At 39.2% G+C, this 26,588-nt stretch overlaps 3 protein-coding genes across 3 annotated transcripts in view; all 3 read left to right on the top strand.

Annotated features, from left to right (window-relative positions):
* Positions 1-1,088: 1,088 nt before the first annotated feature.
* Positions 1,089-8,243, top strand: dr1 (down-regulator of transcription 1). Its single transcript, XM_034709670.1, has 3 exons — positions 1,089-1,985; positions 2,099-2,262; positions 7,087-8,243. Exons 1-3 carry the CDS (start codon positions 1,766-1,768, stop codon positions 7,231-7,233), a joined length of 531 nt encoding a protein of 176 aa, XP_034565561.1. The 5' UTR covers positions 1,089-1,765; the 3' UTR covers positions 7,234-8,243.
* Positions 8,244-8,336: 93 nt separating this feature from the next.
* LOC117831134 (protein wntless homolog) lies at positions 8,337-14,636 on the top strand. The gene is made up of 12 exons (XM_034709661.1): positions 8,337-8,581; positions 8,750-9,013; positions 9,112-9,236; positions 10,198-10,353; positions 10,464-10,600; positions 11,421-11,589; positions 11,676-11,773; positions 11,859-11,922; positions 12,013-12,156; positions 13,786-13,869; positions 13,996-14,158; positions 14,264-14,636. Exons 1-12 carry the CDS (start codon positions 8,476-8,478, stop codon positions 14,362-14,364), a joined length of 1,611 nt encoding a protein of 536 aa, XP_034565552.1. The 5' UTR covers positions 8,337-8,475; the 3' UTR covers positions 14,365-14,636.
* A 1,285-nt stretch (positions 14,637-15,921) lies between these two features.
* Positions 15,922-26,588, top strand: part of si:dkey-44g17.6 (guanine nucleotide-binding protein G(I)/G(S)/G(O) subunit gamma-12) — a 37,691-nt gene continuing 27,024 nt past the window's right edge. The window contains exons 1-2 of the mRNA XM_034701276.1: positions 15,922-16,121; positions 26,002-26,064. The gene's annotated coding sequence lies outside the window, so the exon portion shown is untranslated. The remainder of the gene's footprint in view (positions 16,122-26,001; positions 26,065-26,588) is intronic.

The following is a 26,588-nucleotide window of genomic DNA, read 5'->3' as shown; positions in this document are numbered from 1 at the left end:
CTGTAAACAAACAACCGTGTAAGGGTTTAAGTAACAGGGAACAAAAATGACATCATCCTTTGCGTTGGCAGATTTGGTTATTAAAAACTATCTAAATAAAGGCAAATACTTGTCAAAATAATAAAAACAAGACTCTGTAAGGAAATAACTCGCTGACTATATCTTGTGGTTACATAAATAATTTAAAAAAGGTATGGTTTTTAATTACACAATACTTTTTCAGGCCCTTTTGTTTATTTATTTATTTATTTATTTATTTATTTATTTATTTATTTCACTTTTTATTAATTTCTGACTGATTTTGCCGGTGTACATTGTCCAATATATTCCGTCAGTACAATTCATTCAGTCATTGCATTGTAATGATGACAATGCATAGGTGAACAAAAATGACAACATAAAGCCTACAAATGATCCGTTTTTATGATCCACCCCCCCACATCTCACCCCCCACATGGGTATTTGATCAGAAATATACCTGTAAGACATTTTTTTGAAATTTACAGTAAGTCAGGAAAATATATAGGCAGATTGCATGAATAAATGAATAAATAAATAAAGGATTAAATGACTCTTTATTCCATTTAGATATAATTGCTAATGGAGTTTGTGTTTGTTCCACAGTCCATGGTCTGTTCTAACAGCATATTATAAAACAGTGAGACATCCTTTGGGTAAAAGTAAAATTTTCTTAATAATTACCACAGCTGGATGGGCAGCAAGTGGCTGGTCAACCAGAACATTTGCAGCTCGTATGGCAGAGTGCAGTTGTTAAAACAAAAAGAAAGTGTTGCTTGACAGGCCCTTTTGTTTCTAATGACAAGTATCCCATATTGCACACACACACAAAACTAATGAAAACTAAGCTTCTTAAAAACAATAAAAACCTAAGCTCAGCAAAACAAACAAACCAGCATTAAAATAGTAAGAAATGAACTGAAATCGAACAGAAAGATTCAACAACATATAAATATAATAACAAATGAAAAGTACCAAACTGTTTTATTAAAGCCAGCTGTAATAAAAACGTGTAACCATAAAAACAGGTATTTAATACACGCTGGGAGAACAGTAGGTGGCGCTGAACACCAGCAAGGTGACCTCATGTGCCACTAGATGACGACACATCCGGCCCTTTGCGTGACGTTGTTTCCGGTTAAATCGAACTACCGCTAAGCTAATGTTTCTGAATACTTTAACATTTAAGTTCACTCTTTGTAGCTTCAAATACTTTTGAATCAAGTAAGTCGATGCGATGAGAAGTATATTGCTGTGTTTTTGGAGACTTTATTCCACTCGTGATGTCCACCCTGTCGGTAATTTAGCCACATATGGCTCACAGTTCATTGTTAGCTTAGCATTAGGCATGCTCTGAGGGTCTGCTGTCTAACGGCTAACTGTCGACAGAGACCACAGCTGACACCTAGCGTGGAAGATAGCTTAGTTTCTCTAAAGTATTCACATTTATTTATTGTGCTTATGCGTGTTTCTGTCTCTGAAGTACCTGGCACTTTCAACATCTCAACACGAGCGGTCCTCATGTGCTGAAGCACGGAGAGATATCCGCTTTTAGCAGACTAAGCAGTCTAAGTTTCAGGAAACGACTTTATTGTGGTTGACTTTTCAATCAGTCGCCTTGACTGAGTATTTAACCCACACTCCACAAACTTAAACCCACCTGTGATAGTCTGCTGAGATATTCTACATCTCAGTCCACACTCGGAGCTGTTATTATTGCGTGGTTTGGGTGATCTTGTCTGCCACGATGGCTTCTTCCTCTGGAAACGACGACGACCTCACCATCCCCAGAGCAGCCATCAACAAGATGATTAAAGAAACTCTCCCTAACGTCAGGGTGGCTAACGACGCCAGAGAGCTGGTGGTGAACTGTTGTACAGAGTTCATACACCTCATCTCCTCTGAAGCCAATGAGATATGCAACAAGTCCGACAAGAAGACCATCTCTCCTGAGCATGTCATCAACGGTGAGTCCTGCTCCACGTTTAGTAAATTGAGGAGTATAGAAGGGGGTGTGTCCGTGTCCACGCCATGCAGTGTGATTATTTTGCTCTCTTTGCCTCTTGTTTTCATGCTACAGCCCTGGAGAGTCTGGGGTTCGCTTCATACATCACAGAGGTGAAGGATGTCCTACAGGAGTGTAAAACTGTCGCCCTGAAAAGGAGGAAGGCGAGCTCTCGCCTGGAGAACCTGGGCATCCCGGAGGAAGAGCTGCTCAGACAACAACAGGAACTGTTTGCTAAGGTACAACTGGGATGTTATGGTCTCAACAACTTCTTATGATGTCTTGATCTGAAAATATAACAACAACTCTCCACATATTGATGTTTACCATGAAACTGTGACTTTTTTTTGGGATGGTGGCTTCTAGGGGTGTAACGATTCTTTTCAACAATGGTTCATATCACTATTTGTGGTTGCAGATACAATTAAAGGACGATATTGGTTCATTTAGAACGATACGATCTGAAATGATTCAGTGACTTGAAATCGATTCAGTAACTTTTCAGCTAAAAATTCAACCAGAGTGACTGAAATAAAAACGTTGATACAGCTCGCATCAGATACAAAACTCTAATCATGACTTACAAAGCAGTCACCAAAACCGCTCCAGTTTACCTGGAACCCCTCATCCAGGTCTACTGCCCTTCTCACCCGCTACGCTCAGCCTCTGAAAAGCGCCTAGTGCTTCCAGCACACAAGGCCTCAAAATCCCTAGCTTGACTCTTCTCTTCTGTTGCCCCTAAATGGTGGAATGAACTGGTCAACTCCATTTGATCTGCAGAGTCCCTCTCTACTTTTAAAAGACAGCTAAAGACCCAGCTCTTTAGGAAGCACTGTGCACTTAGCTAGACTGTTCTCCACTGTTGTCCCCAGTGGCAGACCATGTCGTCCAGCTACAATTGACTCGCACTGTCCTGCTCTACTCTGGGAATCTGTGTTCAGGTCTGGAGTGACCCAGCACTTGGTACTTTGGTCATTATCGTGGTGATGTTAATTGTTGATGATGATAATGGAAGGTCTTAAATGGTTTGGTTGCATCATTGTAGATGTTCCTTATTTTACAAAAAAAATATCCTTATTTATTTTTGTGCATTGCCTTTACACTGCTTGGCAGTACCTGCACCCAAATTGACTTGAAGCACTTTGTTACTCGTATTGATCTTGTTTCCTCTTGTCTAGATCTTTGCTTGTGTTGTTCTTGTTCTCGTATGTACGCCGCTTTGGATAAAAGCGTCTGCTAAATGACATTGTAACATTGTAACATTGATACTGGACAGTCCTAGAGTCCTGTTGTTTCTTGTAAGAGAATCGGGTATAAATTAATTATGGATATAAACAAACGAGGTCTGAGGCTTCTGCAGAGCTGATGTTACCTCGCGCTGCTGCTGCTGCAGCAGGAACGCTCCAAAAGGCGCCTGGGCGATCTGCGTTGTGTGAAATCCCATGGTTTCTTAGTAGGTGGTTGGATAGATTTGTGGTGTTGCCGTGGTAATTTACTTGACCTTTACATATCCTACAAACAGTGAGCGACTTACTTAGAACATCTCTGTCTTTGCAAAAGCCAAAGTGATTCAACACGCTGGACCACAATGGTGGCTAGATCATTTCTGTCTCGCCGGCTTCTCCTCTGCCATCCACCATGCTGTGTTTTGTTGTCTGCTGGTGCGTTGCGATGACGTCACAGGCAGGCAGTCTGAATTGAGTAACATTTAACGTCTTTATCATTAAAAGTGCAAAAAAAACCACATCCATATAAAGGCTGCTGTGCTTCAATCAAATGTGTTATTTCCTCGTATGGATACAATCGATTTATTCCCTTTTAAAACGATGTTAGATCGATATATGTTGTCCTGAAGGCCAACTTGCCGAGCACAGATCGATGTAGTCGGATCATAGGAATATAAATCAATACATCGATGTAGTAGATGAATCGTTACACCTCTTGTGGCTTCAAATCTCATTATTGATAAATCAGGGTTGCCAACTGTGAGTGTCTGGCTGGATTGACATTTTTATGATATGGACCTGATCACATATATTGAATCGCATGCACTTATTTTGATCACACATGGATTTAACATAAGAATGGACAGTGGTGTACTCCGTCTGCTTGAAGGGGCGAGGAAACTAGAAGAGCACTTCCTTTCAAACTCAAAGTTTAGGGTTAATTTAAACATAAGGAGGCAGGGGATTCTGGGGGTCCACCTAACACTTAATTCCCTTCATTCAGGTGAATATTTGTGTGGGCATTTCTGCTGGGAATTCAATTATGTAAAAGTAGTAAAATTGAATCTGTTATTTTTCATGAGGTCTCTTTAAGATGAAGTAGTCCAATTTAAATCAGAGGAAAAATGAATAAATAAACACACAGGTGTTTAACTGAACTCCCAAATCATTCAGGTATGATAACAGTGATAGCTTGACTAAAATAAGGGAGGCTTTGCAGCCTTTTCCTTTTTACTGCAGTAGTTCAACTAAAGAAAATTCATTGTGCCGATATTTTACGGACACTATATGGCAGCTGAGGTCAATTTTAAGGTGGAGTATTATGTTTCATATTACTCTGAACGAGTTAACGTCAAATGTCAAAACCATAACTGAGCGTTGTGTTCGTTTTTGATAGTTTCATTCAAGGGCAAGGGGAAGACAATGCATTGATTACATTGTTGTATAGAATTAATTGCAGAGAGATGCATTTGTGGGTCATCCTAGGACTGCTTCTAGTTTACTAAATGTGTGTTATGCATTATGAATAATTGTGGTTTATTTACTAGGTGCACCAAAAGTAGACCTATCCTCCCATTCAACAGCTGAGCGAGAGACATGTAGCTCTGTGAACTGTTTAGCAGATCACACCATGCAATTTAGGTTGCATTTTCTTAAAGCACTCAATCTGGAGAGAGGGACATGGAAAAGAATAAAAGAGTAGGCCATGTTTTAAAATATCTAACTATAAAAAGTCCCTGAAAACATGAGCTCTCACTCCCTCCCTATCTGTGCAGTTTGATCCACCAGAGAGTAGCTTTGAGAGAAGCCAAGTGCATTGTTGTTGTTACATCATACCCAACCAGCCCTCTCCACTACTCCTGTGCGCCTTGCTTGCTAGCTTCAGGAAAACTCCACTCATTTGCAGTGAGTGCACAGTGAGGAGTGTGCATTAGTAGGCAGGTAGACAGACATTAACCCAGCCAATCATCTTGTTTGAAGAGGCTAATTTTAGAGATGTAAGCAACACGGTAAAAAATCCATACAATTAAGGGTGGATTAAAATCGATTCAACAACATTTGTATCAGGATATTATTTTTAAACAGAAGAAGGCTCTATCTGCATTTCACTCCTCTTGTTCAACATCATTAAGTCTCTTGCGCTGCTCTCTCATCACTCACTGAGTTGAGGTGTTTTAAGTTTAAAGCATGTTTCAGAATCAGCTGACTGAAGGTGTTGCTCACAGCGGAGACGCTCAGCTAGGGGCTGAGTGACAGGTCTCCACGAGCGCTTTTTTTCTTCGCCGCCAGACTGATTCTGACCTACGTTCACATGCTTATTTTTCTCAATAAGAACGAAAAAACTGGACACTATGAGTCCAAAGTCTTATTCTGTTCAGTTGTCCTGTTGCAGTAAATCCACATGTTGTAGTCTGAGTCTTCACTCTATTAACATGCGTCTAAGGAGATTATTTATAAGCCTGCTCCTCACGATGATATTCAGCGTGTTTACATTTTGAACACCTCAATATGATCAGTATCTGTTTAATATGTCAGTAATATACACAGTGTCGTGAAGGAAGATTTGATTTAGGGGGGAAAAAACGCATTTGTCATTATTTTTGACATGGAAAACGTTCACGTTTTTTTAATGATTAAACTATAATTGATCGTTAACATTTCCCAAAGATTGATCACAGAAAATACTTGAAATTGACATCCCTAATTTAAAGAGATTGACCTTATTTGTTTTAATATTTAATACTTTCATTTGGGAATCGTTCACTTTCCATTTCTCTATAACTGTTCTGAAATTTTCCAACATGGTATTTTTGAACGGTGATTTTAGTTTTTTTGCAAGGTGCTGAAAAAAAGTGTGAAGTGTTTTTATTTGAGTTACAACAAATCTTAAAAATGAAAGAGGAGGGGCGCTGTTGGCCTAGAGGTTTAAGCGCCCCACATACAGAGGCTACAGTCCTCGTCGCAGGGGTTGCCGGCTCGATTACCGGCCGGACAACCATTTCCTGCATGTCTTCCCCCACTCTCTACTCCCCACATTTCCTGTCTCTCTTCAGCTGTCCTATCAAATAAAGGCAAAAAGGCCCAAAAAAATTATTTAAAAAAAAAAAAATGAAAGAGGATTACTTTGTTTACAAGGAAATATAAGAGAAAAAATACATATTGCAACTGTTCATATCTGAGAATTGAAATAAAATAATAGTTATTTCAATTTTGAGTTCAATCCAGTTTTCTTGAAAATCATTAGAGAATCGTGAATTGTATCATGAACAAAAAATCAAGATTCGAATGGAATCGTGGGTTGAGTGTTTTGGATGAGATAGATAGATAGATAGATAGATAGATCGATCGATCAATCTTTATTTGTCCTTAATAAGGAGATTTGTTGCCACCGTCTGTACAGGAATACATGTATGAACCGGCTCACAGCAATTGTGCACCTCATCCCACATATATACACACCAGACACATATGAATACACTGAACACATATAAAACACACCGAACACATATGAACACACTGGACACAGATATGCACAGTTGTAACAGAATGCTTATAGAATAATCTGCAGACCCCAGCTTTAACTATGTCTTTCTGTCTGAGTAAACACAAAATATGCACGGCTAAAACCCTGCAGCTACTGCTGGTACGTTACAAAAAGCTTGAACCTGTTCAGTTGTGATGCTGGCAAAACAGTTCTAGTGATTGGGATGCCTTTTCTGTGATTTCATTTTGTGCAGCTCTTATTTAACACCATGCTAATCCTTGGTTATAACTTTAATAACCTCTATGTACTGTTTTTATCACATATCTCATCTCAGTTCTTCTTTATGTCTGCAGGCACGACAGCAGCAGGCAGAGCTCGCCCAGCAGGAGTGGTTACAGATGCAGCAGGCCGCCCAACAGGCACAGATGGCAGCAGCATCTGCCAGCGCCGCCCAGCAGGCCGGCTCCTCTCAGGACGAAGACGAAGAGGATGACATGTGATCCCCCTGACGGCATCCTTCAATTTGTCTGGATCCCTTCCTGGGACAGTGTCGGCACACGAATCTTCTCGTACTGTCATCGGCAGAGACATGAGATGTGTTAGACTGCTTAGTGTAACATGGATTATACACATTGGAATGGACAGTGAAGAGAACGATGAAGAGGGATTGCCACATGTTCTGATACCAGAACCAGAAAATGATTTGAATTAAGAGGCTGTTAATGAAGTTTTTGATTAATCTCTTCGACCCCCTTTTTTTTCCAGTTGCTTCTGTTTATGTCTTGACTTTATGTTGTGAGTAATTTGTAGATTTCTGGATGTGTTGTGGACTCACAGAGGGCAGACATTGCTTGGGATCTGTCAGTCAATATTGGTGGTAAAGCAGCATGTGTTTGCTTCTTCAGGTACTGCACCAGATAGTTTACCTACTGTATGTTATCAGTTGCTCTCGATCACTTTAGGATGACTGCTTTGGGAACGTTTCAGAGCAGATGATTTCTCCTCTCTGGCGGTCACACAGGATTGCTTTAGGGGTTGTGAATATTGGAATATTTTTTTGTTAAGTAGAGAAATAAGTGGACATTTTGTTTAAATTGAGCTCATTCAGATACTTTTTGTTGCATTTTCTTTCTACCTTAAACCACACACAGTATTGCTAATTAGCCGCACCTTTCAGAAAGAGAATATTTTTGTCTCTGAACCAAAGACAGACAAACAGCCCAGACAGATTTTGTGTTTTTAAAAGGTGTAGGTGCTACTGTGCTTGTCCTCGCTGACTCCAGGTCAGTGTAAGCAATGTTACAGATAATGAACCCATGACTTTGTAAGATACTTTGATATTCAGGCTGAATTTGTTATTCCCCCCTCTCCCTTGGGTGCAGTATCAAACGTTTGCATTGTGACTGTGGTCAATCCTCAGTGTAAAGACGTAATTTTCTTGTGAAGGACATTCACTTGCCAATGCTACAAAAGGTGTCTTCTATAAGCAATAAAGGAATCATGTTTTATAGACAACTGTTTTGTCTTTGCTTTCATCTTTTATTTGTTGACAATGTATTTTTCTGAATCCACACAGAAAGGTTGCAGCCCCTCCCCTCCTCTGCACTCACTCTGTTTGACGTTGCTTTGTACCTCCTGGGATAGTCAGATGTGAATGAGGAGAGAAAGAGGGATGTAGCAGCTGAGTGCTCAGCCCATTGGGACCACAGGCTTTTTGTCTGGAGCATCACTTCCTTCAAAAAATGTCAGGAGCAATTATAGAGAACATGAGCACGAGGAAGTTGGTTATCTTCGGTTTGTTTATTCTCCTGTTTCAAGTCCTCTCAGTCATGGTCGGAGCATTTATCGGTAAGTTGTACGATTTTCTTTATTTCATTGGAATCGCAGTTAACATTTCTGGAAGTAGATCCTAAAACTAATTTGCTTCTTAAGATTTATTGCAACCAAATAATTACACTATGTGCACTTGCATGGCCAAACATCTTGTCTCTGAGAGATTATTCCTCTCTGCCTTAGCCCCCAATCCCACCAGTGCCATCCGCTACCTTGCCACCAAATGCATCAATCGGCACAGGTCACGCATCTGGCTCATGCCATGGGGATCAAACCGGTGCCAGCAGATCCACAGTTTTGATGAGCCTCTTGCAAAATTACTGGACGCCAATGACATTGTGTTTGCTGTGCATGTTCCTCTCCCCAACCGGGAGATGAGCCCCTGGTTTCAGTACATGCTGGCCGTTCTGCAGGTTGATATTGCTTTCAAAATGATCAATCAGATCGGTAAGACTTTTGTTTTTCTAAGAAGTTCTGATGAAATAAGTTAAGATGAATTTTAGTTCTTGATATGAACGTCTTTTAACTCTTATGTCTTTGTATAGAAGATGATGTCGTCATTACTATTGATGCTGGCCTGGCACACAGGGATGATTTGAAATCAAAGTGGACCACAAAGTTTCACTCAGTGGAGCAAAGGCCGCTCCGGTGCACCTTTGATGTCCCAAAGGTAAATCTGCATGGAGGAGTGAAACTTGCAATTTTGTTTTATTGCTGATTAAACTGAGGTGTATTTCCACTATCGCTCAATTCATCTTTTAGTTAAAAAAATTCGAAAAATTTCGAAAAAACGAATCAAAATTACTCAGTTTTTAGTGTTAATTATTGAATTGCTGCATTTGTCTGAACAACATTTAGAAACCCAAACACTCTTGATTTAAAGTCTAACAAAAACAACACATTCCTGCACTGGAACAACCAGCAAGTGTATGCCAGTCTGCTTGAATGTGCAAAATGATAAAAAACTAATCATTATAATATTTGTCGGTACATTGTCTTATGATGGACCTGCATGACTGCATTACATACACTACCAGTCAAACGTTTGGAAACAACTTCTCATTCAAGGGTTTGTATTTATTCTAATTACTGTAAACACTGTAGATTAATACTGAAGACATCAAAACTATGAAAGAACATATATGGATTTATGTAATGAACAAAAAAGTGTTAAACAAAGCAGAATATGTTTTATATTTTACATTCTGTAAAGTAGCCCCCTTTTTTTCTTCATGACAGCTTTGCACACTCTTGGTATTCTCTCAGTCTGCTTCATGAAGTGGTCTCCTGGAATGGTTTCTAATTAACATGAGCCTTGTCAAGAGTTCATTTGTAGAATGACTTGCCTTCTTAATGTGTTTGAGACCATCAGTTGTGTTGTTCAGAGGTAGGGTTAGTACACAACGGATAGCCCTATTTGACTACTGTTGTAATCCAGATTATGGTAAAACCAGATTATTTCATAGAGTTGATGTCTTCAGTATTAATCTACAATGTTGAAAATAATTAAAATAAATAAAACAATTCAATGAGAAGGTGTGTCCAAACTTTTGACTGGTAGTGTAAATGCTAATAAATGATCACTGGATGTCTCCCTGTGTAGTAACCTGTAACAGTGCATGCTTTTGCAGACATATGAAAATGAAGGCCGCTTCTATCAGTGCGACCCCATACCATTCATGGAACTGGGAAGTGTGGCGCATAAATACTTTCTCATTAACCTGCGCCTGCCAGTGAATGACACAGTGAATGTTGGCATTGGAGACATAAAGGACATCCATATAGTGGTGAGTTTTATTTCTTATAACTTAAAATCTAAAATCTCTAATAAAATTCTTTGGATTTAAGTAAAATATAAAGCCCCCATATTCAAACATAAATGTCTCTGCTCCCTCAGGGCATTCACCAAAATGGAGGCTTCACCAAAGTGTGGATCAGCATGAAGACTGTGTTCAGCCCCTGGATATTTGTGGCAACAGTTTGGTACTGGCACAGGATCAGCCTCATGACAAGACCTCCAGTCCTTTTAGAGAAGTATGAGTCAGTAGAGAACAATGGCTAACTACAGCATTTATCAAATCCACATTCTTTTTTTATTTTACACTAGTACAGTATAATTGAAGCCACTCGTCAAAGATTTACAGAACCCAAATTTAGTCAGAAAACATACATTTTCAAAGAAGTTATCTAGAAATTTTAAACAAATCTACAACAATAAGAAAAAATAATGTATGTATGTGATAATTTTAGAATTAGGAATTAACAATTTTTGGGGAAAGGCATCAAATAATTTAACTTTTCTTCTTTTTGGGGAGGTGGTCTTGTAAATGATTTCCATTTAGAAATGTAATATTAACCGAGATAAAACTTGTTATGAGTTTTAGTCATTCAAATTTTTTCCCCCACAATTTCTTAGTTATTATTATGCATTACTCTTATAATTTTCATTTCATGCTTTGATTTTCTCTCTCTCGTACAATCCCTTCATCTGCACAGACTTTGGTTATATGTTTCTTGCTGGCTGAACACATCATTCTGTTTTTAAAAGGTAGAGTGAAGTCATCTCTGTTGCTCTTATTTGTAACATTGAGTGCAGCCCAGGCTTTATAAGTCACTCAATGAACTTACAGCCCCAGGTAAACCCTCTTTCATACTTTAAAGACATATCAGTGCCTCAGAGGGGCTTTTTGGAGAGCAGGAGAGTTGACATGTGCTTGATTTGAAATGACATGTGTGCGATGTCTTACGTACACAATTGTCCTCTGTGAATTGGGTCAACACTCTGCCCACAGCAGAAAGTTACTTGTTTCATAAGAACAAATGTAAAGGGATGGTAGCATTTTTTCTTGTGCAGGGTGATTTTGGCTCTTGGCATCTCCATGATGTTCCTGAACGTGCCTGTGGAGTGGCTCTCTCTGGGTTTTGAGTGGACGTGGATGCTGCTGTTTGAGGATGTTCAGCAGGGCATCTTTTACGCCACTCTGTTCTGTTTCTGGATCATCTTCTGTGGTGAACACCTCATGGTTAGAAACTTTCACCTGTTTTCAAGCGTACCCTCCACATACTGTCACTACAGTTGTACAATTTCTAACAACAACAAATCCCTTAGGACCAAAGTCAGAGGAATCGGCTCTCAGCGTACTGGTGGCAGGTTGGGCTGGTGGTGTTTGGTTCATCTATTCTCCTCATATTTGACCTGAGTGAAAGGTAATGACATGACTGCTGTAATACTATCTATGCTTTCATGTATGTATTATTTTTTCAATGTTAGTGTCCTTTATTTGATTTAAAGGGGGGTTCATTTGACCAATCCTTTCTACAGTGTTTGGGCATCAAAGGTTGGGTCGAGGGTGACAGTATCCTTCAGATATTTACACTGAATCATAAACAGTCTGATTTCTAAGAACATACTTGAACATAGTCTCTTTCCTTGACTGTCATCACAGATTACTTTCATTATTGTTGCAGGGATTTCTGTTTGTCTATATTTTGTCTCCTTGTGTGGCATGGTGCGATGTGTGTTCAGGAACATTGGTGGGAAAATACAGCAGCTCCCTGCAATGCCAGAGGCCAGAAGACTGCGTTACAAGGTTTGATACATTTCATGTAATAACTGAGTCACTAATATTTGGAGGAGAAAAGGGTCAAAGTAATGAGAGAATGAATTTTTTATTATTTATTCTGATGGGCAATAAATCTCTACTTTTAAATTTCAGAATCATCCAAATGTTAAGAATTACTTTCAAATATTGAAATAATCTCTGAAATCTAGTTAACAAATGCAAGCACAAATTTCACATAGAAATAAAAATCAACAGAGACACAGATAGTCAGGCACAGGGTAAGACCACCATTAGCAAAACCAAAATTCGCTTAGTTAAACTATGCTTAGTCATGCTGCTAGGAGGACCAACAGATTGTCAGCATGCTGAGGAAAAATCATTCTATTAATTATTCCATAATCTGTTTTTCAGTGAGGATGTATTTGACTACAAACAGTAGCAGGATGTGACTTGTTTTGGTATGAAAACACTACCTTGGCATGAATGGGACAAGATAAGTAAAAAAAAAAAAGGTTTTACTTTGTCCACATGGGGGCGCCAAATCAACATTAACATTCATTTTCTAACAGGAGCTCAATTTTTAAAACCAGCTTATACTAAAGTTTGAGTTTATTCTTATGATTTCAGTCTTATTTGCAATCTTTTCACTTAATGTTCTGAACTGCTTAACTTATCTCAAATGGTAGAGTAAAAATAACCTACTTTTGATTTGTTGTCTTTCTAGACTGAACGTTTTTTAGATGGTAATTTTCCCTCGCCTCCTTCCCTGTTATTTACCTGATGTTGCCATGGGTCGGATGTGTCCCTCATGAACGTCTTTAGATGATCATTAAATACTTATCTGATGAGGATATTTTTAAATCCTAATAAACAAAAAAATCAGTTTGCATTCAAAGTGTTTCAACAGCTGTGTTAACTCCACAAACACTGTGACATTCAGCTGAAGGGCTCCAGTTTACAGGGTCACTTTTAAAACCATACCACCAGGAGAGACGAATTTGCGGTGGGCTGAGAGAAGACTACTGTTACAAGCTGCTAAATCAAGAGAATCCCAGCTTCTTCTTTTGAAAAGTACACACACATACAAATAAAAACTAATGAAAAAAAGAGAAATCAAGTGAATCACAGATGTGTGTGATGTTAGCGTGAACGGCGGGTGGAATAAAAACACTGCAGTTAATCTACCAATCAGACACGCTCAGCATTGCAGGCCCTGCCCCCCCGAAAGTCCCAGGACCTTTGAAAAGTACTACCCCCCTAGCAGGGGCTTTTTAGGGGAAAAATTAACTAGGGGTAAAGTTCCTCTGGTTGAAAAAACGCCTTATCTTGCTCATTGTCGGTTTACGTTGGGTCTCCATAAACAATATAACAAAGAGTGCAGTATGGACCTGCCCGTTTTGTACAGTGTCTTTAGATAGCTTTTGTTGTGAATTAGCATTATGCAGATAAAATTGATTGACATTTATACTCAACATTTGTCGGCATACTTAAAATAAAGAATTAGCACAAAAAAAATCACCCTGCGTTTAGATTTAGTCTTTCTCTGGTTCTGATTCTTTCTGAACAAATAAAAAGTAATCTAAAAGAAAAAGATTGAACACAATAGATAAAAAAATAACCAGGCTGTTGTTCCACTAATGTTGTTGTTTTTTGCAGGGTATTATCTTCAGATTCAAGTTTTTAATGCTGGTAACTTTAGCATGTGCAGCCATGACCGTCATCTTCTTCATCTTGAATCAAGTATGCATCACATCTCTAATGATAGACATATAAAGTCTAACCTGCTTGTTTAATGATTATTTATTATTAATATAGCTTAATTATGATGCTCCTCAAAATATTTAAATTGCTCTTGTTATTCACCAGGTGAGTGAAGGTCACTGGCACTGGGGAGACTACACCCTTCAGGTCCACAGTGCTTTTCTCACAGGGATGTACGGCATGTGGAACCTGTATGTTTTCACCATCATCTTCCTTTATGCCCCCTCCCACAAGAACAGAAACAAGTCAGCAGACAGTCAACAAACAGGTAACGTTTTGCCTTCACAGTAAAGATCCACTTCATAAATTAACTTGTGCAATCCATACATGTTTGTAACTCAAGTCTGTATATGATTATTTCTTCTGTAAGCAGATATGGTGGACAAACCAGACAGCCAAGAGACTCAGCTGACATGTGGAGAGCCATGGCCCACAGAGACGTACAGGATGACAGGGAAGGTGGCTGAAGAGTGACCCCAAAACTTTATGTGTTTCTGAAAATTATTCTACTCGGTTTCTATAAACATTAAACTTTCATATGTATATATGAAATGTAGATGATATTAAAGATACAATATTAGAACATATGAAGCTGTAACACAGAAAGCTAGATGAGCAGGCAGTTTTCAACACAATAGGCCCATATTCACATTGTGTTGCGTGGTGGATGCTAAACATTGTTTAATATTTCAGGATAATAACAATGTAAAGGATGATTTATTCTGTTTATTTTTCTGTGTGTCTTTATAGTATAACATTAAACATTTTCTTGTGAAAAGGAAGTGAATATTTCGTCCACAGCAACAAAATGTATATACATAATTTAAAAAACGCTGTTATATTTACTTGAATTCTTAACAAAAAGTTTTGTTACACACAGATGATGAAGGATAAATTACATGACACTATGACAACATAAGTTTTATATGATATGCAATATGTCCAGATCTTTCAAGATATTTAAACTATTATTCATTATTTCCCATTGGCTGAGCAAATAAACATATATTTATAGCATGCTAAATGGTTCCTTGAAAGGTCCTGTAAGGAACTTTTTGTTTGTGTTGACTTTGGTGACCCCTGCAGTCAAAGCATGTACATGTTGTACATTAAAAGGTAGTATTTTCTGCCAGTGAAAAACTCCCTATATGAGCTTTAAAGACCAGAAAGAGAGCTCACACTACACCAATTTTAAAGTCTCTGTATTGGCTTCCAGTATCTTTTAGAATAGATCTTAAGATTATTTTACTGGTTTTTAAATCTCTTAATGGTCTTGGCCCTTCTTATTTATCAGATTTTCTTTTATCATATGAACCACTGAGAGCCTTTTATCATCACGGCCCACACCTGTGGAACACCTACCTGAAGATCTGAAGGCTGCACAGAGCATCAACATTTTTAAAAGTAAACTCAAGACCTACCTTTTTAGTCTCGCTTCTAACTGTTTCATTCTTATAACACTTTTATTTATTTATTTATTTATTTATTTATCTGGTGCAATTTTTAGTCAATTGTATTCTATTTTATTCATGTATGTACTTGTGTATTTATTTATTTTAAGTACAACATCTTATTTTCTTTTAATGGTTAATATTTTAGTGTTTTATTATCTTAGAAATGTATTTTTATTTTGGAGATTTTAATTTCCTGTGTTGAGTTTTAACATCTTATTTTACCTCCAGTGTGTTCTCATTATGATATCACGAGAGCGTTTCCTCAGTTCGTTCAGCAACTTCTTTTTTAATTTTAATTTATTTATTTTATTTGTATTGTTTTTATTACTATTGTTCCGGATATTGTGTTCTTAACCTTCGGATTGTGGGGTGGGTTTGGGGGGGGGGATCTTTTTCTTGATTTATTCTATTTTAGGTTGTTTTTATGTTCAGCACTTTGTGTTACAATGTCATCGTATGAAAAGCGCTTTATAATTAAAGTCTGATTGATTGATTGATAAAGTGAGGACTAGTGAATGATCATGCCGGCAGAGGGCGCTGTTGTCTCTTCCACACAGAAGTGAGTCCCAGCCCTGAAGATCTGTAGCTGCCAGCAGCAGATGTTCCTGTCTCCGGTTCTTCTGTCACTGTGACTCTCGTCAAAAGCGCTCAGTTTTTATTTTCCGCCTCTGAAACCTTGTTCTGGACACAGCTGGAGTTTATTTTTTCATTAAAGCACCTGCATCAGCGTTGTTTCATCGCACGACAGAACAGAAAGTCTTGTACCCGAGAGGCCAGGTGAGTGTCAGCCCAGAGATTACATGAATAATCGTTTTAACTATAACATGACAGCGGTGTATAAGTAGGCTATTAATGCCGTGAATAAGTAGAAACTATTAAACTATGACCAACAGTCTTTCACTGGAATCCTTACAACTTATTAACAACTGCAGCATGTGTCATTTGGGACATGTTTGTAACATTGTATGGATGTTTTATGAGGTGTTTAAACTCTTTGTTTGCTCTTCATTATTTTGTCGGCTTTACAGTATTTATCAGCTTACAGGTGTTTAAGGGATTTTTAAATAACAGCTGACTCAAATGATGAATAACAGCAGGACAAGACTTGTTTCTCGTATTTTCATTGCAGTGCATTTCTGAGAAGACAAACAATCTGAGTCTCTGAACAAAGCCTGAATGTTGCTTTAAAAGTACTAAGTGTGTGGCTGCCTTCAAACTCTGCACAAGCATCTGAAATAGCCTCAGTAATTATTTGATTGGCCAAGTTAAGGCTCCTGTGAGGAGGTTTTAGATTGTTTTTAAGACTGAAAACAACATGAATGTCTCTTTATGACTTACAAATGTTACAATGTTACAATGTTACAATGTCATTTAGCAGACGCTTTTATCCAAAGCAACGTACATACGAGAACAAGAACAACACAAGCAAGATCAGTAAGAGTAACAAAGTGCTTCAAGTCAATTTGGGTGCAGGTACTGCCAAGCAGTGTAAAGGCAATGCATAAAAATAAGTAAGGAATTATTTTATTTTATTTATTTATTTATTTTTTCGAAATAAGGAACATCTACAATGAAGCAACCAACCAATTTACTTCCTACCTTTCATTATCTTCATCAACAATTAACATCACAATAATGACCAAAGTACCAAGTGCTGGGTCACTCCAGACCTGAACACAGATTCCCAGAGTAGAGCAGGACAGTGAGAGTCAACTGTAGCTGGAAGACATGGTCTGCCACTGGGGACAACAGTGGAGAGCAGTCTAGCTAAGTGCATAGTGCTTCCTAAAGAGCTGGGTCTTTAGCTGTCTTATGAAAGTAGAGAGGGACTCTGCAGATCGAATGGAGTTGAAATGGAGTTGAAAACCAGACCATCAGCATGAGGATTGACTATTTCCTTTTTTATGTTTTTTAAAGCTTGAAACCCCTGCAGAGGGGGTAGGTGTCAGAAAAGTGGGTCAGCAGTGCACTATTTAAAGCCTTTTATTAACATTATCCATGACAAAACAGTTGACTGTTAAAATACAACATGGTAAGGTTTCTTTATGTGGTAAAAAAAACAACACTTAGTCATGTACAAAACAATAAACCAAAAGTACATTAGAGGAGCTTTAATATCAGAACAGTCAAAATGTCAGTCTGTGTTTTAGTGAGTCTTAGTCTATATCCTACAGAAGAGATGTTAACAGAGGTGTGAAGAAACAGGAACAGTACACATTACAGAGGCTAGATTATGAGAAATTCAACTTTTCCTAAAACCTACCCAAAGTGATTAATCCATTATTAGAATACTCAGCTACTACGCTTCATATTTGACATCTTATTGATGAATGACTTATTGCTGCATATTGTTTAGGTTTTAAGGCTTTAGAGCTTTCCTTCAAATATAAACTCCATAAATCCTAAAGACATTTTAGCCACAGAAAACACACTCCAAGGCCTTTATGGGACCTTTACACTCAGTATCATTATTGAAGGTGGTTATTTGGTCTGTTGCAGTACAAAAATAGGTACCAAAAAAAGTACCCCAAACTTTTCTTATTGTGGCTACACGTTTGGGCTGCTGGGTAGGAACTGAATCAGGTAGTGTTTTATTTAGCTTGAACATAAAGCTCTTGTGCATCTTAGGTAAAATACATGATCATACACCATTCTCTTGATTATGTATTAAGTTTTGTTTGAAGTATCTGGGAAGATATTCAGTCAGTGAATGCATACGCTGCACAACATAGAAAGGTATTATTAAATATTAGCCTGACTCATTGTTAGTTTTTGCTACATTTTCCCTTTCAGCATAATGGCTTCGGTCAGCTGCATGTGACTCCACCTGAGAGGGTTTCTGGTGCTGACGTGGGTTTGGCTGTGTTGCCTGGTTACACCACATTCAGACCATAGGGTGGTTTAATCTCGTGAGAGTGTCGCCCCCCCATCCCTTCTCCTCCCACCCTCCTCTCTATCCCTCGACTCAAATTCCACGCTGGCCTCCTTGGAGCTGGTGTGTGCGTCACTGCTCTGCTCACAAAGAGCTTCAGAGAATGATCCAGCGGAGCCTCCAGCCTGTTAGTCCACAGTGACATGTGAAATATGCACACGTCACATCTCTCTCAGTCTCCTCACCTGAGCTTTTTGTACTGACGAAAGTATTAAACAGTCTCTGAGTGGATGTGTCGCACGTGAGGACACTCAGCGTTAGCTGCTTATCAACAGATGACAAAGGATTACACTTTTCATTACATACGCTGCTGCCCCGTAACAAACTGTACACTACATATTCAGATTTAACTCACAGTTTTAATCATGATCAGGATCTAAAAACATGTTTCCTCCTGAGTGGTAACAAACAGGAAGTGACTAACTGTGTCCTCAAATTTGTTATTTTATGCATAATAGAAACTGCTTTAACTTTGAATTCTGAGGGTTTAATTATGTCTCTAGATATTTAAACCTGTTGGAAACCATTTAAGGGTTAAAAGTTCTATTTAGTTCAGAAATATGTATTTATATGGCAAATTTTTGGATTTCAGAGTATTGGAAAGTTTCAGATGGAAGTTTCTGTGACTTTGCACATTTTTTAAACTTTTGAAATTCTCGTCTTACACAAAATGTCAGTGACTGAAAAGTCAAACACATTATAGAAATGCATTGCCTGGAGCACCGTAATGGCTCAGTGGTTTCATTTCAAGCCCCATGTACAGAGACTATAGTCCTCAGGTAGATGTTCAGAGTTCGGCTCTTTTGCCACATGCCAATTCCCACTCCCTCTTCCCATTTTCCTGCTCTATTCATGGTCCTATACCCTCTCAATAAAGGTTTGGAAAAGCCAAAAAAGAATCCTAAAAAAATAAATAAAAATATGTTCCCTGATGTAAATGTTGTCTCAAACAGGAATATATATCTGTCGTCTAAGTCAGAGTGCAATGCCTGATGGCAGCAGTAACCAAATTAAGGAGTTTGTCTTCAGAAGAAGCATTTATTAACAGCTGTTACACTTCTGTGAGTTGAGGGGAGGCTGCAGCTCAGTGGTAGAGTCTGACATCTTTCAAGAGGATGGTAGGGGGTTGAATCTCAAGTACTGTCCTTCGGTGAACTGAAGGTAGGAATCAAAAAAGGATCTGCAAATTGTACAAAAAGCCACCAAATACCTGAAGAAGATCTGTAAGATTGAAACATTGCTCTTTTTGAACAATGTGTGGAATCTTGTTGATTCCTGTCTTTAGTTTGCTTTCTGATCCAGCACATGGTAAATATATATTTTTGATGTAACTGCACCTTTCTTAGTCCAAGATACTATTGCATTGCCCCTGGTGGCTGTGGCAGCGATTTGTGAATGGGATTTCAATCAGGAGAGACACAGTTTGAAGATTAAAGGTTATTTATTACAACTTAATGAATAATGACACTTGACAGAAATCTTTGGTGTAAGGAATCTATGGGGATAATTTTGTGAGCGTAGGATGTGTGAGTTTGGCAGCAGAAGAAATCCCCCTAGAGTCCAAACGCTGGTGGTGGTGGTTGATGAATTCTAGGAATTGAAGACTTTGCAGAGACCAGGTGGAGATGGGGAGGTGGAGGGGTGCACACCATCAATGCAAGAAGGAACTATCTGGAGAGAGACGCACATTTAAAAAGACAGCAGAAAGTTGATAGGCTGGCGATAAGGGCGTGCCACTGAGCTATTGGATGACAGCCACCGCTGATTAACCAATGACAGCTCTGGAGCACGCGGGAGAGGAGAGTTAAACAACTGCTGTGATTGCTTTTATAGTCTTCCTGTCTGAACTTTTGCTAGTGCTACATTAGTTAATACTGATTCACTCAGGGCTCTTTACATAGCAGCCCAAGATCAGTGGTGTGAATGGGTAAATATGCCATGTAATATAAAGGTACTGAGAGGTCAGAAGATTTGAGAAAGCTCTATATATCTATGTCTATTTATCCATCTGTAACTGATGAGCGTTAGAAATGTGCATCAGATTAAAGTCACATGATGAAAATAAGAATCGATGTCACAGAACAGACTGCTGCTGTCCTTACTCTGTGCTCCTCCTGTCTAGCTGTTTCCATAGTTGAGTGCATAGACTGGTTTTGATTGGTATAGTTTGTGAATTGATTTTGGGATGTGGGAGAAAATATGGAGATCTGTTGATGTCAGATAGCTTTGTGCTACCATGGTAACCTGGCAGTAGTGTGACATGAAATGAAATTAGACCTCCAAGCTCTCCTCGTCTGTGACACTAGAGGACCACAGCATATACATTCACCCAGGGCTGCATCAGAAATGAAGATTTCATCTTCATCACGGTATGAGAATTTACATCTCAGGGGTCTGAGTTTGTTACAATAAATATGAAAAGTTCATTTATATGAGTAAGTGATACTTTCTCACTCAGTATGCACACATTATTTCTCTAGTTGATTTTGCATTGAGGAGCAAAATGCTGCAAACTCAGGTATTGTGTAAATATGAAGAATAGCAGATCATTTCAGGAGACTTGAGTTATATCTAATGTGCACTTTAACTTTTTTAATTTATCACATTTATAATATAATAATAATAATGTTTATTTATGTAGCACCTTTCTAGAACAGGCGTCACAAAGTGCTTCACAATAACAGAATAGAAAGCAACAAGCAAAACATAGCAAGAATTACATGGAAGTAGACAAATTACATAAACACAACATACATTTTGTAAATTTGTAATTTATTTATTATAGGATAGCCCCTTGAGATGCTGCATCTCGTTTTCAAGGGGGCCCCAAAACCCCAAAACATAAAAACAGACAGGTCAATCAGAGGCTTGTCTAAACAAATAGGTTTTCAACTGCTTTTTAAAAATGACCATAGAGTCCACAGCTTTCAGTTCCGGTGGAATACTCTTCCAAAGTTGTGGAGCAACAACCTCAAAAGCACAGTCACCCTTATTTTTTAATCTGGTGCAAGGGACAGCCAGCAAACCCTGATTAAAGGATCTCACAGTCCTGCTGGAGTTATACGGCCTCAGCAGTTCTCCAATATATGCTGGAGCCTGACCATGTGTGGCTTTCTACTCAGTCACAAGAGTTTTAAACTGGATTCAGAACTTAATGGGGAGCCAATGCAAAGACTTAAGTATGGGTGTGACATTGGACCTTCTGGATGATTTCGTGAGGAGCTTAGCTGCAGCGTTTTGGACCACTTGTAGGCGGCTCAAAGACGTGCTTCTGAAACAACTGATCAAAGAATTACAGTAGTCTAAATGAAATGAAACAAAAGCATGAACAGTCATCTCAAGCTCAACTTTGGACACAATGTGCCTTAGTTTTGCAACATTTCTTAAATGGTGAAATGAAATGAATTTGATATTGTCATTGCAATATTTCTCTATTTAGTGCACATTGCATAATTTTTCATACCTTGTGTCATGCAGACCTACACTAATAATACTTTATTCTTACTATCAGGCTCAGTCATGATTCAAAGACATTTGTAGAGAGCTGACATGTTTGAGCCCAGCTGGTGTTTTACAGAATATACTCTGAAATTATCTCAGCAGGGAATTCATTTAAAGCTAGGCTTGGTAGTCACGGAAAAATAGCACAAATTGAATGTAGTATTTCCTCAGGACTCCGTCTAACCCCTCCCCCCCTCCTCTCGGAGCTCCTCCAAAAAGACGCCCCCGCTCACATGCATGAGCACCGCTGATTCACGACCATTTTTAGACCAAAGGTTGCCTCTTGGTCTAACCCCTCCTCCTAAACGACGCTCCCGCTCACATGCATGAGTGCCGCTGATTAGCGACCATATGATCATGACTGATTCAAAACCGGTCCTCAGCACATCGTTTGTGTTTTGCACTACGTCAACTCATGTCTCACTCAGCGGTAAGAAAACACCAAAACATTATCATAGTGAAAGTTAAAAACACAAACAAACATGAAATGAAAGCTTTGCAGGAGGGAGGCAGAACGGCAGGATGGGATTTGATTGGTTTCATCATTTGGCTCCTGATGGCAGTGATTGGTTGGTGTTTTCCCAGGTTTACTGCGGCTGTAGATAGCGGGTTTTTTTCGCTCTTTTTTAAGAACACATTATTTATTGATTACCATCGGGACAAAAAGATCATTTAAACCAGTATAACAAAAAGTGGATCTAAATCTGACGACCAACCCCAGCTTTAATGTCGTCTGTCACCGAATAATTGCTGACAAATTCAAGAGATGAATGAAATAATGATTTGGGTTTCTTACAGAGAGTTACTTTCGTGCAGCACCTCAGACTTTCTTGGAGACTCTCGAGGAGAGATCGTGACCTCTCTGTTCCCCCCATGTCATCTTGGCTGAGAGCTCTCAGGTCACTCACCCTGCACACTGACACACAGGCCTGTGTGGCTGCAGCTGGGTCACAGACTGGTGTCACTCTCTGAACCATCACACTGACACTGTGACTGTCGTGATGCTGCTGTGGGGTATTTATAGACTTGTTTTGTGTAGTCCCACATGATATGCAACTCCACTGACACAATTACACAAACCAACTCCTCCAGGTGTCCATGGAGCATCTGTTCAGTGTCAGGGGAATGAGTCTCTAATGAGGACACTGTCAATAAACTTAATTATTTCCTTTCTATGCTGTCCTCGAGTCGACTGGTTCCTCTGGGTGATGTATGCACTAATTGGTTTGGTGGGTGTCACTTTGTTCACTATTGGTAATCGGACACCACACAGTCACACCTTTATCAGCTGGTTGGACATCCTATTGTTAAACTATGGGTAGATGTATGGAGCACAAAACAGCCATTGTGTCAGGTATGGACTCTGGGTGAGAAGGCTTATTCGCAATTTGCCTTCTTATTCTTCCCATAGCTGATTAGCTAGGCTGAGGTCAGGGATCATAAAATGCATCTAACCATGTCTTTGTGGACCTTTGTGCACAGTGGCACAGCTGAAGACCATCCCTTAAAGCTAGGGTTGGTAGTCATAGAAAAGTAGCATGGATTTAAATGAAACATTTCCTCAGGACTCCATCTAACCCCTAGACTGTATAAAATATGGACGTAGTATCGCTGACGTCACCCATCTGTTTCTGAAGCGCTGTTTTGAGGCCAATCGGCGGTGGCAGCCATATTGCTGCTGTCGAGCGATTGTGATGTAAAGAGGCGGGCTTTGAGCCTCCTAGCCAACAGCTACAGTGTTCCCGCCTGTCATTCAAGTCAGCTGTGCCTCTCATTGAAAGACTTGTAATCTCAAAATCTTCAAAATTGGCGTGTTAGAAATAAATTCACCCCCCGTACAGTGTGTGCTGATCGAGAAATGAGCTATCGCGACTACACTCGTCTTTTGAACCAGGCTGTAAACGTGTTTATTTCTGCTGTAAAGATCGACTTTTTTGAATTGGTGTGTATGTGGTTTCTGGTACTTCTGGAGCCAGCCTCAAGCAGATCATTGATTTACTGCAGTTTTTAGCACTTCCGCATTGGACTCATATTTTTAGACCGAAGGTTGCTGCTTGGTCTAACCCCTCCTCCTAAACGACGCTCCCGCTCACATGCACGAGTGCCGCTGATTCACGATCATATGATGGTGACTGATTCAAGTCCTCAGCACATCGTTTGTGTTTTGCACTACGTCAACTCATGTCTCACTCAGCGGTAAGAAAACACCAAAACATTCTCATAGTGAAAGTTAAAAATACAAACAAACATGAAATGTATGCTTTGCAGGAGGCGGGCAGAACGGCAGGACAGGATTTGATTGGTTTCATAATTTGGCTCCTGATGGCAGGGATTGGTTGGTGTTTTCCCAGGTTTACTCCAGCTGTAGATAGCGGGGTTTTTTTCCGTCTTTTAAAGGAACATAAAGGAACACTTTATGTATTGATTACCATCGGGACATAAAGATCATTTTAACCAGTATAACAAAAAGTGTATCTAAATCTGACGACCAACCCCAGCTTTAACTGATAATAGATGGAGGCAAGTTTAAGCCAGACCAAATATCACTCATTCAGACTCCTGACTGGTTACCCTCCCTTTTCTCTTTTTTTTCAACTTTTCCTCCTGTCTTTCATGAGGCCATGATGCCTTTATAACTCTACCAGGCTAAGATAGGTCAGAAGAACGGATTGCTGGAGAATTTGCCAGAGAGCTGTGACAGGAGATCATAAACGCTCAACCTAGTTGCAAGAGCAAGGGTTCAGGAAGTTGTAGTCTTCCGCTATTTGTCAGACCGTGATTCATCAATATCTATGAAAATAAAACTTGTCCCTGGTGTAGCTTGTTCATTGCAGGACCAGGGTGTTACAATATGCTCAACAGGAACATCCTATACCTGAGTTTCAGAAATGGAACTAATGAAGTTCCCCCTGATCATCTAAAAGAGAATTTAAACTCCAAATGACTTAATCACTATTCACTGGAAGGATGTAAGATAAAACTTAGTGGGGAAGTTTCACAATAACTTCTGATACCTCCTGTACTGCCTCTGTGTGTGTGTTACCTGGAAGGAGACATGTTATTGACTTGATGAAACCACAGCTAGATAAGTGTGGGCTGCACAGCATTGTAAATACTCATTCTGCAAAGCTTTAAAATGATGCCATAATCTTTATTATAAGGTGTTTTAGTTCCTGTTAGTGTGATTTATTTTGATACTGAGCTAAACGGACAAAAACAACAGTCACCCGCTCTGCACTGATCCTGGACACTACTGTCAATTATGACCTGGGTGAGGAAGTCAGAGGTTCCTAAGCAACTGTAGCTCAACAGGAATAAAACATCTTTGGTTTCGACATCACATTAGACCTCTGACTGTTTGTTCAACAGATCAACAGTTACTTATTTCCCCTGTGGAACTTACCCGAATGTAATGCTCTACACAAAACTGAAGATAAAATATAATATCAAACATGTTTGTCCCTCTCTTACAGCTCAAAAAAGGCTTCAAGCCTTCATCAAGCTGACATGAAATGTTTATTTTTCCAAACATGGCTAGTCACAGTGCATTTTCCATGTGGATCCCAGTTTGTTCATGCTTCTTTGTCTTTTCTGCAAAGTGCTTCAAATCAGTAATACCTGTCTTAATCCATGCTGCGTCAGATCCTGACGTTTGAAAGGAGGCAGGGAAAGCAGAATGAAGCATTAGCCTCACTACATGCAGTTAGCCAAGCCTTGTTGCTAAACCAGGTCCTGGAAAAAGACAGGGTGTATTGTCTCCCTCTGTCATTGAACTGCTGATTAATTGTGATGTTGGGCTTATCAGGTCTGCACTCTTTCACGTGGAGCTGAAAGAGTCACCAATCAGACAACAGAGATGAACGAAACAACTTTATTCATCATTAACTACATAATATTTATCTTTCTTATTTAAAAATATATATACATGTAGTTCAGAATATTGTGTTATTATTTCAATTTAATTTAATTGTTGTATGTCTGGTAAGGTGGTGGGTGGCGCCCTAGGGCCCTCTATTGGCCAGCCGCCACTGCCTTATAGAGACAGAGTTCTGAGAGATTTTAGAGCACATGGCTGGACATCTATCTGGTTTCACTGGATTTTGGTTGTCAACATCAGTCCACTCTGTTCTCACAATAAATCTGTCATTGCTTGTAAAGGTTAATAGAGTATTTCTGCACTTATGGCGAGGATGTAATAACAATGTTCTTTGCTTCTCTCTCCAGGTTGATGCTACTCGAACAGACTGCGACCCCACTGTAGTCTTGTTGAGGTCACTTCCCACACAGGTCAGTGTCTCTGTTCACAGACTTCCTCCCAGAGTCCCCAGTCTTTGCTGTAATTGAGAGAAAGATCAGCTTACAAACATTGCTTCAACAGTCGCTTCATTATTTATCAGTCAGCGTCCTCAGAAGGTTTTCATATCCTCTGTGATCTGATAACCTGGCCTGTGGGATGCTGCCCTCTGGTGGGGAGAGAGGACTTTACAAGTCTGGTGAAAGAAAGCAGGCGTAGGCTAAAGCAGGGGTTCCCAAATTGTGGGTCGGGACCCCCTGTTGGGTCGCAAAACACAAAAGGGGGGTTGTGAGATGTCTTCCAGAATGTTATTTTTTTTAGTTATCTAAAAAAAGTAAATTCACCCATTACAGTAAATAATATCGACAGAAACAGTAGCTAAACTTGAAATAAAACCTTGAAAATAGAAAATGTAATGAGTTTTCTGCCTTTCTTTGTTTCCAGATGACTCCTAAGTTTAGGGTTAGTGAACAGTTAATTATCAAAAGCATCAGTAGCAGCAGGTTAATTCATAACA

The sequence above is a fragment of the Notolabrus celidotus genome, chromosome 2 (assembly GCF_009762535.1).
Source record: "Notolabrus celidotus isolate fNotCel1 chromosome 2, fNotCel1.pri, whole genome shotgun sequence".
Lineage (NCBI taxonomy): Eukaryota > Metazoa > Chordata > Actinopteri > Labriformes > Labridae > Notolabrus > Notolabrus celidotus.
The sequence above is the reverse complement of the archived record's forward strand: the minus strand, read 5'-3'. Positions and strand labels throughout refer to the sequence as shown.

What these genes read in the sequence shown, in the direction of transcription:
- dr1 (XM_034709670.1), top strand. Translation starts at nt 1,766, where the DNA reads ATGGCTTCTTCCTCTGGAAACGACGACGACCTCACCATCCCCAGAGCA. An exon ending in TCCTGAGCATGTCATCAACG is followed by an intron (nt 1,986 to 2,098) that starts GTGAGTCCTGCT and finishes TTCATGCTACAG; the next exon opens with CCCTGGAGAGTCTGGGGTTC. An exon ending in AACAGGAACTGTTTGCTAAG is followed by an intron (nt 2,263 to 7,086) that starts GTACAACTGGGA and finishes TTATGTCTGCAG; the next exon opens with GCACGACAGCAGCAGGCAGA.
- LOC117831134 (XM_034709661.1), top strand. Translation starts at nt 8,476, where the DNA reads ATGTCAGGAGCAATTATAGAGAACATGAGCACGAGGAAGTTGGTTATC. An exon ending in CCAGAAGACTGCGTTACAAG is followed by an intron (nt 12,157 to 13,785) that starts GTTTGATACATT and finishes TGTTTTTTGCAG; the next exon opens with GGTATTATCTTCAGATTCAA. An exon ending in TCTTCTTCATCTTGAATCAA is followed by an intron (nt 13,870 to 13,995) that starts GTATGCATCACA and finishes GTTATTCACCAG; the next exon opens with GTGAGTGAAGGTCACTGGCA.